General features: G+C 35.1%; 1 protein-coding gene across 1 annotated transcript in view; it reads right to left on the reverse strand.

The window, feature by feature from the left end:
• The window catches only part of LOC140159232 (dimethylglycine dehydrogenase, mitochondrial-like), a 52,212-nt gene that overhangs the window by 25,783 nt on the left and 11,984 nt on the right, over nucleotides 1-14,445 (reverse strand). Inside the window, exons 5-6 of the mRNA XM_072182639.1 lie at nucleotides 9,385-9,589; nucleotides 1,384-1,632 (exon numbers count right to left, since the gene is read on the reverse strand). Of these exons, the coding sequence (XP_072038740.1) occupies nucleotides 1,384-1,632; nucleotides 9,385-9,589 (454 nt within the window). The remainder of the gene's footprint in view (nucleotides 1-1,383; nucleotides 1,633-9,384; nucleotides 9,590-14,445) is intronic.

A 14,445-nucleotide genomic window follows, 5' to 3' on the forward strand; every position in this document is an offset into this window, starting at 1 on the left:
AAAAGAGTTGACATGAGATTAGGAATTAATGTTTTCTGCTGTTTCAGTGTGCATGTTCTCATCGTTGATGGTTTGGTGGACTGTCATGTAGATGTAAGCGTGATCCTAAAAATGCCTTTCACATTGACCAAAACTAATTACAAGACCTCTTCTACATTGAGGCTGGCTTTCCCTTTTAAAGGGAATTTTTATTACATTATGATTTTCTTCCATTGATGACAGAATTGAATGTTTGATGAACAATCAGCTATAAATTACATGCTAAAAATACCTTATGTGCTTTAATGAAAACAAAATAAGCTATTAATTCATTTGAATACTAGTTATTACTACCTGCATAAATAATGAAAACTAATTAAAACAATAAAAATAGATTTCATTTATAGGATTCTAGATTAAAATTAAATAGATTTTCTGATTGACAACTCCAAAATTACTCACTGTTTTTAGACTTTCGACACCAGGAACAAACTACAAAACGTACGGTCGTTTGGTGCAAAATAGTCAAATTCTTCAAAAACAATAGGGTTTTTGGATGATTAATTTGAGAAAAAAAGTTGAGGTTATAGAGTAAACAGGTGAAGGGGTCTGTATGAAAAATGACCAGCTGTTCACAGAAACTAGCAGAATATGGGGTACAAAAAAAATTGCAGAAAAGTTAAGGATTTTGAGTGAAGCCGAGCATATGCCTCTAAATGAGTGTTTTATGATGAAAGGCAGACATGCTCCACAAAAGCATTATTTGGAGTTTGAGCTAATATTATTATTGTACAAGTGTGCATTATTGTAAAGCCAATCTATTTGAATGTTTTTGTGGTGGGTGTATGTTTTTTGTGGAGGGTGTATGACTTTTGTGGAGGGTGTATGACTTTCGTCCCTTATAGATGGATTTCTACGGTTTGGTCTTTTCTGCACCCAAAGGCACCTATCAACTAGTATTTCCGAGGGTTATTACTTTCATGCTTACCCCAAAATAGGGGAATACAGTCCCAGTATGTGAATCAGGAATAAACCTATGTGGTTCATGTAGAACACCATTTTTATCCAACAACTCATGAAGTTGCATCTTATATGATCCAACCTCCCTGCTTTACCCCTTCTTAGAAGAGTTCCTCTACCATGGAGTATAAATTAACTCTCTTCACGCGGGTGTCGACTGCAGACGACAAGTTTTAAAAAAAATTAAAAATTTCAGAAATGTAAATTTTCATTACCATATTTGGAATCAGCATGAAAAATGCATTAAAATGAGTACAAACAAGCCTAGTATTGATTCAGTAGTTCTTAAGATAGCTCTTGATATTTTGAGAAAATATTTCAAAACTTGAACTTTTTCCATTGAAGCGCATGGCTAGCACGCAGAGCATTAAGTAGTAAACCTACCTGGTGGAACGCCATCCTCCACCCAACTATCTTGTAGCCTCATCCTATGTGGCTTCTCATAGGGTCCTACCAACAATCCGTCTCTCTCTTGACGCAGGTAATAAGACCCTTCCAGATCTCTGACGACTGGTAGTTCAGACTTGAGGGCAGCCACCTCGGGTATAGTTGATGTGACGGCATACTGATGATGAATGGCTATCATTGGGTGCTCAATACCTGCTTGACGACCAATCTCCTGGCACCAAAAGCCTGTAAAAACACACAATATATCCATATTAATATATGACCAAGCCCTAAATAGTGATTTATTTTCAGTGACATGTTCACAACAACTACTACAATTATGATACAATAATGAACACCTATTAAAATTATGATACAATAGTGAATTTAATATTAAAAGAGTTTAAAAAAAAATCTCTTTTTTGCCTCCATATATTTTATATGCCTATATCATATATTTTAAACATCTATACTATTAAAGAGGAACTTGCCGATAATCGATACTTTGAAGAGGAACTGATCGATTCATCGGTATCATGTCAGAGATTATAGATGACAAATAAATTAATAAATAGATAAATAAATAAGTTCTAGCGTTTCCAGATGAATGGTAATTGCATAGATAAATAGATAAATTAATAAATACAAATAATTATTTGGATTAATTTGGTGGATCAGCCAATGGTGGCCCGTCATGTCGTTGCCATGCTATAGGCCTACGCACATTAATACGCACACACGCATAGCAACCCAGCGAGCGAGCACGCGTCAACCTCAAGACGCAAAAAATGGCACGATCTTAAAATTGCGACAGTAAATGCTATTACCGTTAGAAGATTTTAAGCAGTTATGTCATCATATTGAAGGGGTCACCGACCATGGGGGGGCTTGATGGTCGCAGTTTTTCGACAATTTTCCTGTGGAATTTTCTAAATTTTCAGATCGATCGGAGGCACATGCCTGTCCATATCACGCTACACGCAACTGATTTAAAGGTATGTAAATTTGTAATTTGAAAATAAATTTTGAGTTTTGATGCGTTTGACTATAACTTGAGTAGGCCTAGAGAGGAAGAAAGACAGAGTAGGAGAAAGGGAAAGAAAAACCTAACGTAAGAGATATAGATAGAAGGGAAAAAAAGACACAGAGAGGGAAAATGAGAAATAAGTAAAGAAATGATGTGAGCAAAAGTAAAGAGAGATAGAAGGACTGAGAACGAAGGAAAATAAGAAAGAAAGAAATGAAAGGAAAGAAAGCTTTAATGACAAGGAGCCCTGGCGAGAAATAAATAAATAAATGGTGGGAAAGGGTAGGAATGAAAGAAAGTGAGGACGGAAGGATGTGTCGAAAAGAGATCAAAGAAAACAAAGAACGAGCGAACGAAAGAAAGAAAGAAAGAAAATCATGAAAGGAAGGAAGGGGAAGTGACAAATGGAAAGAAAGAAGTTAAAAAAAAGGTATGGCCTACCAAAAATACGCAAAATGGATTTGTGTTTTGGTCAAATTCTAATATGCAAACACGCGTTATTGGGCTGGTAAAAGCGATACCAATTGCCATAATTACCATTTCCCCCACCCCACCACCTGAAGTTACACCTATGTAACTCAACCTTCTTGAAACCCAATGTTGCTATAGTATAGACCTACTTGATGAAACAGAAAGAAATTTAAAAGAAAGAACGAACGAACGAAAGAAAGAAAGAAACGGCCACATACATGCGTGCAAAAGTGGAACAAATTCGCACGAAGACCGCAAAAATAGGCACTTTTTAGTATGGCCAAATATGAGGTTAATCATAAACCCACATGTACAGGTGACGGTTCGCTATTTCTAAGGACCGCTATCTCTAAGGTTCGCTATCCCTAAGGTTCGTTATCACTAATTACGAAAAAGGTCCTCTATACCTAAGGTTCGAGATCACTAATTTTGAAAAAGGTTCGGTATTCCTAAGGTTCAATATCACTACTTTTAAATAAGGTTCTCTATCTCTAAGGTTCGCTATCTCTAATTTTAAATAAGGTTCGCTATCTCTAATTTTAAATAAGGTATAGATAGCGGACCTTTTTTAAAATTAGAGATAGCGGTCCTTAGAAATAGCGAACCGTAACCTGTACATGTGGGTTTATGATTAACCTCATCGGACCTTTTTTTAGGTATAGCGAACCCTTTGTTCTATTAGAGATAGCGGGATTCTGATCTCCATAGACTTTACACATTAGTGATAGCGAACCTTAGAGATAGCGAACCTTAGAGATAGCGGTCCTTAGAGATAGCGGGATGTCACCCATGTACATATGTATACAGGAAAGAAAGAAAGAAAGAAAGAAAGAAAGAAAGAAAGAAAGAAAGAAAGAAAGAAAGAAAGAAAGAAAGAAAGAAAGAAAGAAAGAAAGAAAGAAAGAAAGAAAGAAAGACAAAGAAAGACAGAAAGACAGACAGACAGAAAGAAAGACAGACAACGAAAGAAAGACAGAAAGAAAGGGGGATTCACGGGAAAAATTTGCTCCTTCACACTCCTAATCAGACTCCATGCGGGGGAACTGAACAACCTCCCCCCTTTTTTTTTCTATGTGCTTCGCGCCCCACTACGGGAAAGAAAGAAAATAGAGAGAAACTGAAAGAAAAAAGGAATGACAAAGAAAAAATAAGTCAAAAGGGTGTTTGGTACAAAAATTTCACAAAACATTATGCTAAAGGAAATCGTTTGCAAAATGGAGGCAAGAATTATTGTACCACATCACTGGCCGATTAGGCCCTAATAATTGAGCTGTTAAATCGATACAAATTGTCATGATTACCATTTTCCATCGTTTATGCTAACCGCTCCCGTTTACTAACCGCTCCCGTTTACTCATCTAGCGGGGGCCCGCGCGAAGCGCGGGTACCCGCTAGTACATATAAATATGAGACATAATCAAGGGAATGAGTCAAATTTTGTTGATTTTGTTTTTGAGATATTGGCAAAAACATGTTCAAATTTGTTTTGTTTTCAGCCATTGATAAATTGCTCATAACTCAGTAACCAAATGTCCGATTATGATGGGATATGCATCAAAATATAGCAATAGTAAACGGCCAGAAAATGGTGTAAAAACTTCGAATCATTCCCCTTGATCATGTTACATAATTAATCAACTAGTGTGTCTGCTGGTATTAAGGTTATATGAGGTATTGTTGGTCAAAGCAGCCAAAAAAAAAATTGATTTTCATTATCTGAATCAATATTATTGAAAAATAAACACTTTGGTGTTTTGCAAAAGTTCATTCTACAAATCATATACTTCTGTGAAATTTGAATTCTTCTACACGCTGGCTATGAATTGAGCAATGCAATTTTTGTTAAAGCTCACTACCATTCACAAGATGCTGTGAACTACATTTTTTTTGCTGCTTCGACCTACAATATATCATACACCCTTAAAAAGGGTATTAAAAGGCTACATATTTATATTGAACCTTGCAACAGAATCAATATGTGATATAAGGTTAAAAAAATAATAAATATGTTTGGTTGCCCTCAGAGACCGACCCAAAAAATCTGAAATCTTGGGTTGGTTTTTTTTTCAATCACTTTTTTAAACGAAACCTTAAATTTGGACAGTATCAAGGACATTTTATATTTTTTATTCACTCATTTCATTTATTAAATGCATATATGATTAAAAATAAGAAGTATTTCCACTTAAATTCTGTCCAAAAACACACAATTGTCTTAATTAATGTAAAATGATCAAGAATTTGTAAATATTTATAGCCTTTCCAAAATGGAGGAAGAGTCCATAAAAAAAAAAGGAAAAAAAAAAAAAAAAAAAAGGATCGACCTACCGACCCTCCCAATTTTTGTCTATTATTTTTTTTGCCTAATCTGAGACTATACTTTACAATAGCTTAAAACATTTTCCTTTTTATAATAAAAGGTTTCAAGACTGTAAAAAAATTACATAAACATGTAGTTCTTCCACTCATTGATACTATACTCTGAGCTTGTGCACAAAAAGTTTTTGATATGGCCAGTCATGTCCTTGAAACTTTAATTCATAGACCCTGGATCCATTACTGTGTATCCATGCAGTTCTATGTGAGCTTATGTGTATGCACTACTCTATTCATTGTAAATAGCCAAGGAGGTGTGTTGTGGGTGTGTCATGGGAGTTTACTGCAGCATGGTATAGTTGCTTTAGACTTAATACAAGTCTGTTGCAATGCAACATTGATTCCAATGCATCATAAATGTGACATGATCTGTCCCTGGTCTGAGCCACTTCTATTTCTGTGCTTTTGAATTTGAAATACAGGCACATATGCAGCAAAAAACAACAGAATATCTAAGGGTAGTTTCATACTCCAAGTAGGTTTATCTTGGTTTCAGTGTGGGCAACACAGGAACTTTCAGAAATGATTGATAATATAATGATGGAACCCCGGGGATGGAACATATTGATTCAAAGCTTGTGAAATAGCCAGAAAATAGTAAAAAAAAATCAAGAAGAACAGCGTGAAATTGGGCAAAAATACCCTAAAACGGGCTGAAAATCAATAAATTGCGTAAATTATGGTCACAAAAAAATCCACAAAATCTGGAAAAATCCAGACAAATCATAACCCTGATATTAGGATATGATAGAATGATATTTTCGATGTTTCTACAGCACAAAGTAGTTGTACCTCAGGAATCAGACAGGGGGATACTCATTTGGTAGGGAGGTGCTGTTGAGAATTTGCAAGTGAAAACATCACTATGACAAATTTTTCAAGAAATTTGGACCCATCAACTAAATATACCCAAAATAAAATTTTGGGCAAAATTCAATACAAATTGTCAAAGAGTTAAAAAAAAATTACCCCAATTTTTTTGGAAAAGAGCACCAAAAAGTGTTGATTTTACAGAATCTGAATGTTTGTCATCGTGTTTTTACTGTAAAATATTTACCCAAGAGTCATACCCCTGTCAGGAATATAAGTAAAGTTCATCTGGATTTTCAGTATATTGTAATTTGTTCAATTGGTCATGTCACATGATACATTTTCATTTCCTTGATCATGTCACATGATACACCAATTTATTTGCCAACATTGTAACATGCAAATTCAGCATTTATCCAGCGAAACATCTTACTTTTATCTTTTTCCTCATATATGAGCCCTATTACATAACACGGTCCAAATCCAAAGCACTGACTTTAATGACCTGTGATTAAAGGCCCATTCAGTGATTTGCTCATCTGGAGAATGGTAAAAATCATCAAAATTCAGATTTTGGTACATTAGTCAGTGTCATCATAGATCAGGGGTGGTGCAATAATTATGTGTACCCCTGGGGGTGAATTCTCAAAATGGTCTGCCAAAAATCGCTTGCCCCCCTTTTGGACGTGACAAAAAATCTTTGCCCCCCCTTTGACGTGCCAAAAACCATTGCCCCCCCCTTTTGACGCGTGCCAAAAATCTTTGCCCCCCTTACACATGCAAGATTTTGGGGAACCCAAATTTAAAACCTTAAATTGTCTTATCATATAATGCGACCGCAGCGAGCAGGAAATTTTGCATATTTGAATGTGTTCCTAACGTTTTCCTATGCCTTTTTAGGGCGTAATGTAGAAACGGTACCCAAAATATCTGTGCCAAAAATTGCTTGCCCCCCCTTTCGACCTGCCAAAAATTGCTTGACCCCCCCTTTTGACCTGCCAAAAATGCTTGCCCCCTTCTGGCCTGCCAAAAATCTTTGCCCCCCTATAATTCACCCCGGGGGGTACACATAATTATTGCACCACCCCTCATTGTAGTTGTGCTAACATAGCCTGGTTAAGCCAAAAACCATGCATTAAAGACAAAATACAACATTTTACATGAAATTGCAATTTCTCTATGGGATTTCCAACCTTTGTCAATATTGCTGTTTTCTTCATTTTTTGTCAATTTTTTCATTTCAAAACTACCTAATGACAATTTAATGACTTATTCTTTATTTTTAAGCACTTTATAAACAATTTTAATTTTTCTGTACTTTCGGTGACATCACTGAACGGCCTTCAACTCAACCACGCTAGAATGAGCAAGTTCTGAGTGTCTGTTCAATTGTTTAAATAAGTACAAGATAATTATTTGCCAACAATGTCACAATGCATGCAAGCAATCCAGTCTAGTTCATCTTTATCCTGATAAAATCACCCATAACACCATTCAAAACAAAATGACTGACTTTGATAACCTGCGATTAACGCAATCAAGCTGGAATGGACAAGTTTTACTAACGAGTTCCATTGTCTCTGATCAAAAATGCAAATAAATACAAGATAAATTTATTTGAACAAGTAGTCTTCTCAATACCCCACAATATTGACAAATAGATCTGATATAGGACATTCAATACTTGAAGTAGCTTTCACAATAGGCACAAGTTATTACCATATATCTGCAACTAGTGTCAAAGACCTTTTTGAGATACAGTTATGATCAAAATCTGTTTGTAATTTTAATTTCTTACACATCCACTACTCAAAAATTGTTCAAGGATCAGAAAAGTACAATCCTGATTTGCATTCTTTTAATGCAGCGATGCCACTCATGTTTCACTCAAAAAACCTGCTGGTGAGAAAAACCTGAACGAAGGCCAAAAAGCCCCAACACAGGCTGAAAATAAATAAAAACACAGGAATTTGGACTAAAAAAACCTGAATTCAGGTTAAAATCTAAAAAGTGGCATCTCTGTTAATGTCTGCTCTCAATGGTGATGACCAAATTGTTATTCGTGTCATTGAACTTCAGTAATCGATGGTGCCACTATACAAATATATTTCAATAGGGCTCTTTAGCGCAATTTGAGGGCTATTTACGTCCTTATCACTTTGAGCCTTGAAATGTCCCTGCTCTATAATTTGATTCACCTCCAAGTTTGGTAGTGACATCAATGCTTTTTGTTCACGGCAGTGAACATTTCCCCCACTTGAACCCATATCTCATATGCACAGTTTATCCCTTACATACACTGTGTCTTGAATAACTATTGTAGCCCATCAACCTGTTGTTATGAGGCTAGGAAATAATTCCTAATGCCTCATACCCAGGTTTGTATCCCTTTATCTAATCCGGCCCCACATGACGAGGACTTTTTAGCACATCTTATCTTGTATTGAGACAATGGCAGCCAGGAATATTTTTTTGCCTTTTTTCTAAGCATGTTTACTATTGGATTGAGCCATCACATGATTATAATAGGCTTTACTGATTGGTGGGCAAAGTCAATGCTATTGTTTATTTTGTGATAAGGCTGAGCATATTATTGCATATATGAAAAATACACTGCTATTTTGATACAGGCGATTTACTCAGTTCCTTCCAACTGACAAAACTTAATTCCTGTTATCTACCCAGTAATGTTTGCTTATCTAAATTGGATCCCAAATAATAATTGGGCCAAGGTTATTATCTGCATGGTATATTAATTGAATTTCAATAAGCTATGATAGTGATAATGAGTTTCTTGCTGGATGGAGAGTTATATAGCCAGAGTCAGGATGTAGGAGTCATTATGCCTCAAATCACTAATTTATTGTAAGATCAGTGCAGAGTAGGTTAGATGTGAAAATGGAAAGTTAAAGAACAAATTACTATACACCTGATCCGTGAACTGTGTCTTTTTTGAAAGACTCTTCTTGTTTGCAGTTGCAGTTGACAAACCGCCCCTGTATGCGTATGTGTACACTCAGCGCGTTTAACTTTATGCGCACGATTTGATACTGCAGTGAGCGAAATACGCACATACGTCACTACCGAACTTGAGGTGAACCAAATTATACAGAGGTTTCATTAAAATTGTCACATATGGTCAAACAATACCTAATAATCTATAATAATTCCCCTAGGATAGTTTCAGTGGCGAGCATGCCACAGCGGGAAGGAAGGGGCAAATATGTTCAAGGGGGAGTGGGGGGGGGGGGGTATGCTAATGATCCAAATCAATACTTGACCCCCCCCCTTCCCAAAGTGTTCACTCTGCTTACCTCCTGCATTTATTATTCTCTTGGCATGGATGGTTCCCTGTTCAGTTTCTACATCCCATGTGTCGTCTGCTCTTTGTTTTAGACTAATGACTGGTGACTTCTGATAGATATCGGCCCCATACTTCCTGGCCCCTATAGCATACGCCTGTGTCATTGAATATGGATCTATATGGCCATCACCAGGGTTGAATAGGCCACCTAAAACCTGATCAACAAAATATTAAAAAATCATAGAATTTAGAATAATAAAATAATCAACATAATTCTAGTAGTTGGTGTTCTTTTCAGAATATATCTAGTTTGCATTTTCCCATAGATCAACTGAAAATGCTATATTAGTCTTTATACCGACACTGCAAGTTGGGTTTATACTTGAATGTATGACCAGTCCCTACCCCGGTCCCCACGATGTTACGATTTTTGGACAAAGTTAACAGTTGCACATTTTCAGTGAATTTTGCTTCAAAAATAAATTTTGTCTCAAAATGCATGGGGGGATTCCCCAATGTTTTCTTTGACACCCCCTGACTGAGGGTATTGAATCTGTGCATGGTTATATAATTGGTTTCTTTATTATACGTTTCATGTGTATGTGTGTGATATCTTAAAAGGAAATCTAATTCTTGTACATACATTTTGTCTTTTAACTAGTACATAATATAGTTGTATTTAGTTGCAGTATGTATTTAGTTGTATGATTTAGTTGTAGTATTAATTTGTAAGTTAAGTATTCTAGTATATTCTATGTGGAAAGGACGTTGAGGTGTTTCATAAAGGCACTATATAAGTGTGATTTTGTTGTTGTTGTTGTTATCAAATACAGGGTGTAACAATAAAATTTGTACAATTGCATTTTAACTTCTCTTGAAAAAAACTAAAAGAGTTACGGCACAACTGTTATATGCAGTAGAATCAGTAATACCTTGGCTAAAAGAAGATGTTTACTTGGTTTCTTTACTAGCTTGGGTTCAAAAGTTACGTCCAATTCATCAAATCGTCCAGTAAACGTGTTGGGCCACTTTTGCCATGTTAGCGTATATCAAGTTTGAACCGCGTAGATTGTGCGTATCGTGCATTGAACATCAAAGAACTGACACAACAGAATTATAAGTGGTGTTTCCTCAAATAATTAACATGAACTATATGATATTTCTTTAAAATCTATAAATGAAATCATGAAATTTCTTTCAAATTTTCTTTTAAATAAGTAATTTCTCATATCCCTGAGATATCATTGGTTTTTTTGCATGCACCCATAAGTACAAAACAATACAAATTTGAAATTAAGTTCAGCTGGGCTGGGGCGACCACTATTGCCAGCATTTCTGTCAAGAAATTTCACATACTTCTCATAGTTATATGTAATTGTATGCCTTGAAGGAAGACGTGAATTTGGAAAATGAGCTATAAACAATCTTATGGTTTCTGCTTGACTCCATGTACTACCGAATGTCACAACCATAAAAATACGCTCTTCCAACGTGAATTGGGGTTGAAGGTGTTGAGTTGCAGCCACGATTTCTAGTAAATGAGCTTGTTATGTCAGTGCTTAATTGTGACTTTCAAAAACTCAAGGAGATATTCTAGCTATTATGTAATCATTTCTACCACTTCGAATACCCCCATTGTTTAAATCGACCTATCATAAGAGCACCACCAACTGGTCCATGGTTCAACTCTATTCAGTCACTTTTGTAAGACTTAGACAAAAGTGGCCCAAGCGGTTTTAAGACTAGGTTACATAATTGGCTATATCTTCACTTGTATACCTACGGTTTTATTGGAACAAAGTTTAACTGGTGGCTAAAGAAATTATCTTGATAGTCATATTAATATCAAACCAAAAAATAAGCGCCATACTTGTTTCATCCTATTTTCAAAATTGTACAAATTTTATTGTTACACCCTGTATAACAATTTTCATAGTATAGTTCTCTGATGTGGCACATTTTTTATTTGTCTGAATTATAATTATATTTAAGGTCAACACACCAAGCGCGCAGAATAGCATTATAATTATGATCCAATGACAATTGAGCTAAAAAAAAATCCACAACAACGACAGCTGGTATCAATAAATTCTATAACTTCCATCAATGATCAAATAATGAATGTAGGCCTACTATTTAAATCGAAAGGATTGATGTAACCATTCACAAAAGATTCTGGTATTTACATGTAACATCACAAAAGATGAACATGCCAGTATGTTTGTAATATCTATACATTATGTGTATGCATCCATTGCAAGTTGCCGCAATAAAGCAAGAAAAAAACAGGGTTTGTCTCTGGTCGCTCATGCGCATTTACATGTACATGATTGTGCTGAAATTTTTTGATTTTTAAAGAATTATCCAAAAATGATTGAAAAATAGGTCCCAGATAGGTCGTCTGAAGATATGGGTAGTGAACACCACACATTCATTTTTGTGAAGCACTTGTTTCAGCCCATTTTACAAGTTGACCTCAAATGAACATTGAAAGTCCCATAATGCAGCTTTGGCTCAAGCTTGGTTGCAATTGGATGAGAACTGTTCTTGTGAGATTAAATTTTAAATTTTAAATTAAATTTTAACCAAAAGCCTTACATAATTGTTGACAGACACACACAAACAGACATTAGGTGGTTTTTTTTCAAATGACCTAAAATAATGCAGGAAATCCCCCCTCAAAAAAACCCACAAAAACTTGCATACTACATTGCATTTCCAGTCTCTTGTGTAACCAGAGAAAAATGTAAGTTCCTTTTTTTTTTTTTGACCTCAGGAAAAAATAGTTTTGTTATCCAACAGTTACTGGTCTCTTTTTTTAAAATAGTGTAAACTCATGTTCTACAAGAAAAATTAAGATGATATTTTTAAAGGCCCCCACCATTTTTTTTTTTTCAGGAACCCCTATTTGCATTAGCCCCCCCACCCGGTTACAAGAGTTTGTTCCTGGTGTTTGTGAACGGTCCCTTATTTGAAACAATAAACCAGGTGTTGATGAATTTTCTTCTGTTCAACCACAGATCCTGGAAAACAGCTGGTTGTTGGAAGCTAGCCATGCAAATGATGCAATAATCTCTCTTTAAGGTTAGTTCACATCATCTTGCGAATGGTAATGAGCACTGGCAAAATTGAATTGATAATTTCATAGTGAGTGCCAGTGGGTAGAAGAATACAAATATTACAGACATACTTTTGTAGATCCTGTGGTTCTTGAGTTATGTTGTAAAGAGGGCTAAAACGTACATAACTCATTAAGGCATCTAAAATGAGCGTTTATTGCGTTTCGAAAGTATTTTTTGTGGGACATGAGAGCACCTCAGACCTATCGAATTGCATTCTGAATACGAAGCATGTCTTTCTGATATCAAATAATTTTCAATTTTTGAAAATCACAATATAATACAAATTTTATGACAAATTATAAAAATTTGATATTTTTCAAATTTTTGATATATAACAGTCCTCGAAGTAAATTATATAAATCTAATGATATATTCTTAAAGTGTATGTAGCAGGGAGGAAAAGCCGACGGTCAATTGAAAATGTTGACCTTTCATATTGAAGATATGGATTTTTTTTCCCAAAAAGACCTAATTTTTTGGTGTTTTGGGAAAAAAAGCCATATCTTCAATACGGAAGGTCAAAATTTTCAATTGATCATCGGCTTTTCATCCCACCTACATACACTTTAAGTATAAATCATCAGATTTATAAAGTTTACTTCAAGTACTGTTAAATATCAAAAATATCAATTTTAATGATTTGCCATAAAATGTGCATTAAATTGCTAATTTCAAAAATCAAAATTATTTGATATCAGAATGACATTCTTCGTATTCAGAATGCAATTCGATATGTCTGATGTGCTCTAATGTCCCAAAATAAATACTGTCCAAACGCTCATACCCCAGCCCTTAACAAATCAAGCAAATTTTTCATTTCAAAAATAGCAAATGACAATTTGCTGGGATCACTGAATGAACATCACTGAATATTTTGGCTGCTTCAACCAACAATACTGTGTCTACCCCGGGGGTACTCAGTACAAATGACCATACGGGACGTGCCGCAAATATGGGTCGATTTTCAGCCTCTTGGTATATCAATGACCCCTTTTTTCTTTTCCTATTTTGGTATATGAAAATAGCCCAATTTTTCCATAATCTAGCAAAAATTTTCCAAATTTTCCCAAAACTTTGGGAAAATTTGTAAAAACTAAGACAATTTCGGTTAAATTCGCCGAAAATTTTGACTTTTGGTATATCAATGGGTCCAAATTTCTTGAAAAATTGGTATATTTATGGGTCCACTTTCAAATTCTCAGCGCACGTCCCTACCAAAACCAAACTTTACACTTCGGGTCTACCCTTAAAGCTATACAATGTACTTACGATTTGTGAATGCCAATTTTTGAAAGCAAATATTTGCCAAGGCCGTATCATATAAATATAAATGATTCATAATCAACAAGCGTTGATAAACTCTATGTAAATAATTTACCACAGTGTGTGAATATACACTGTTTTGATACCAAATTACAAGATTTTGTGAAGGTATATCACACACTCACCATTTGCTCATAAACTCAACTTCAAACTCGGTGGTGTAAAATTACATTAAATTCAATTTATTTCCATCAAAACCATACAAAGAATACTTTTAAAGGAGTATTTTGTGATCCTAGCATCCTCTGTTTATGACATTTTTCAGTAGATATCCACAAAAAAAGCTTACTCCCAAAATTTCAGTTGATTCCGATTTTGCGTTTGCGAGTAATGCATGATTAATATGTGTATTACACTGCCCCATAGACAATGTGTTGTATTTTCAATCATGGTATACCAGAACAAAATTCAAATTTCACGATATCTTTGCTAAACGAATTAATCTGCAAGAATTTTTTTGTACATAAACATTATGTAGCCAGAGGTATCCAGTGATAAAAAAATCTCAACTTTTTTAAAGAAAAGTGGGGGGATGATCAGTGCTGTGGATCACAAAATGCCCTTTTAACACTACACCACATTTCGCCATACTGCATTTTAGAAACGCTTGCTGTTAGAATAACAAA

Source organism: Amphiura filiformis, chromosome 8 (genome assembly GCF_039555335.1).
Source record: "Amphiura filiformis chromosome 8, Afil_fr2py, whole genome shotgun sequence".
Lineage (NCBI taxonomy): Eukaryota > Metazoa > Echinodermata > Ophiuroidea > Amphilepidida > Amphiuridae > Amphiura > Amphiura filiformis.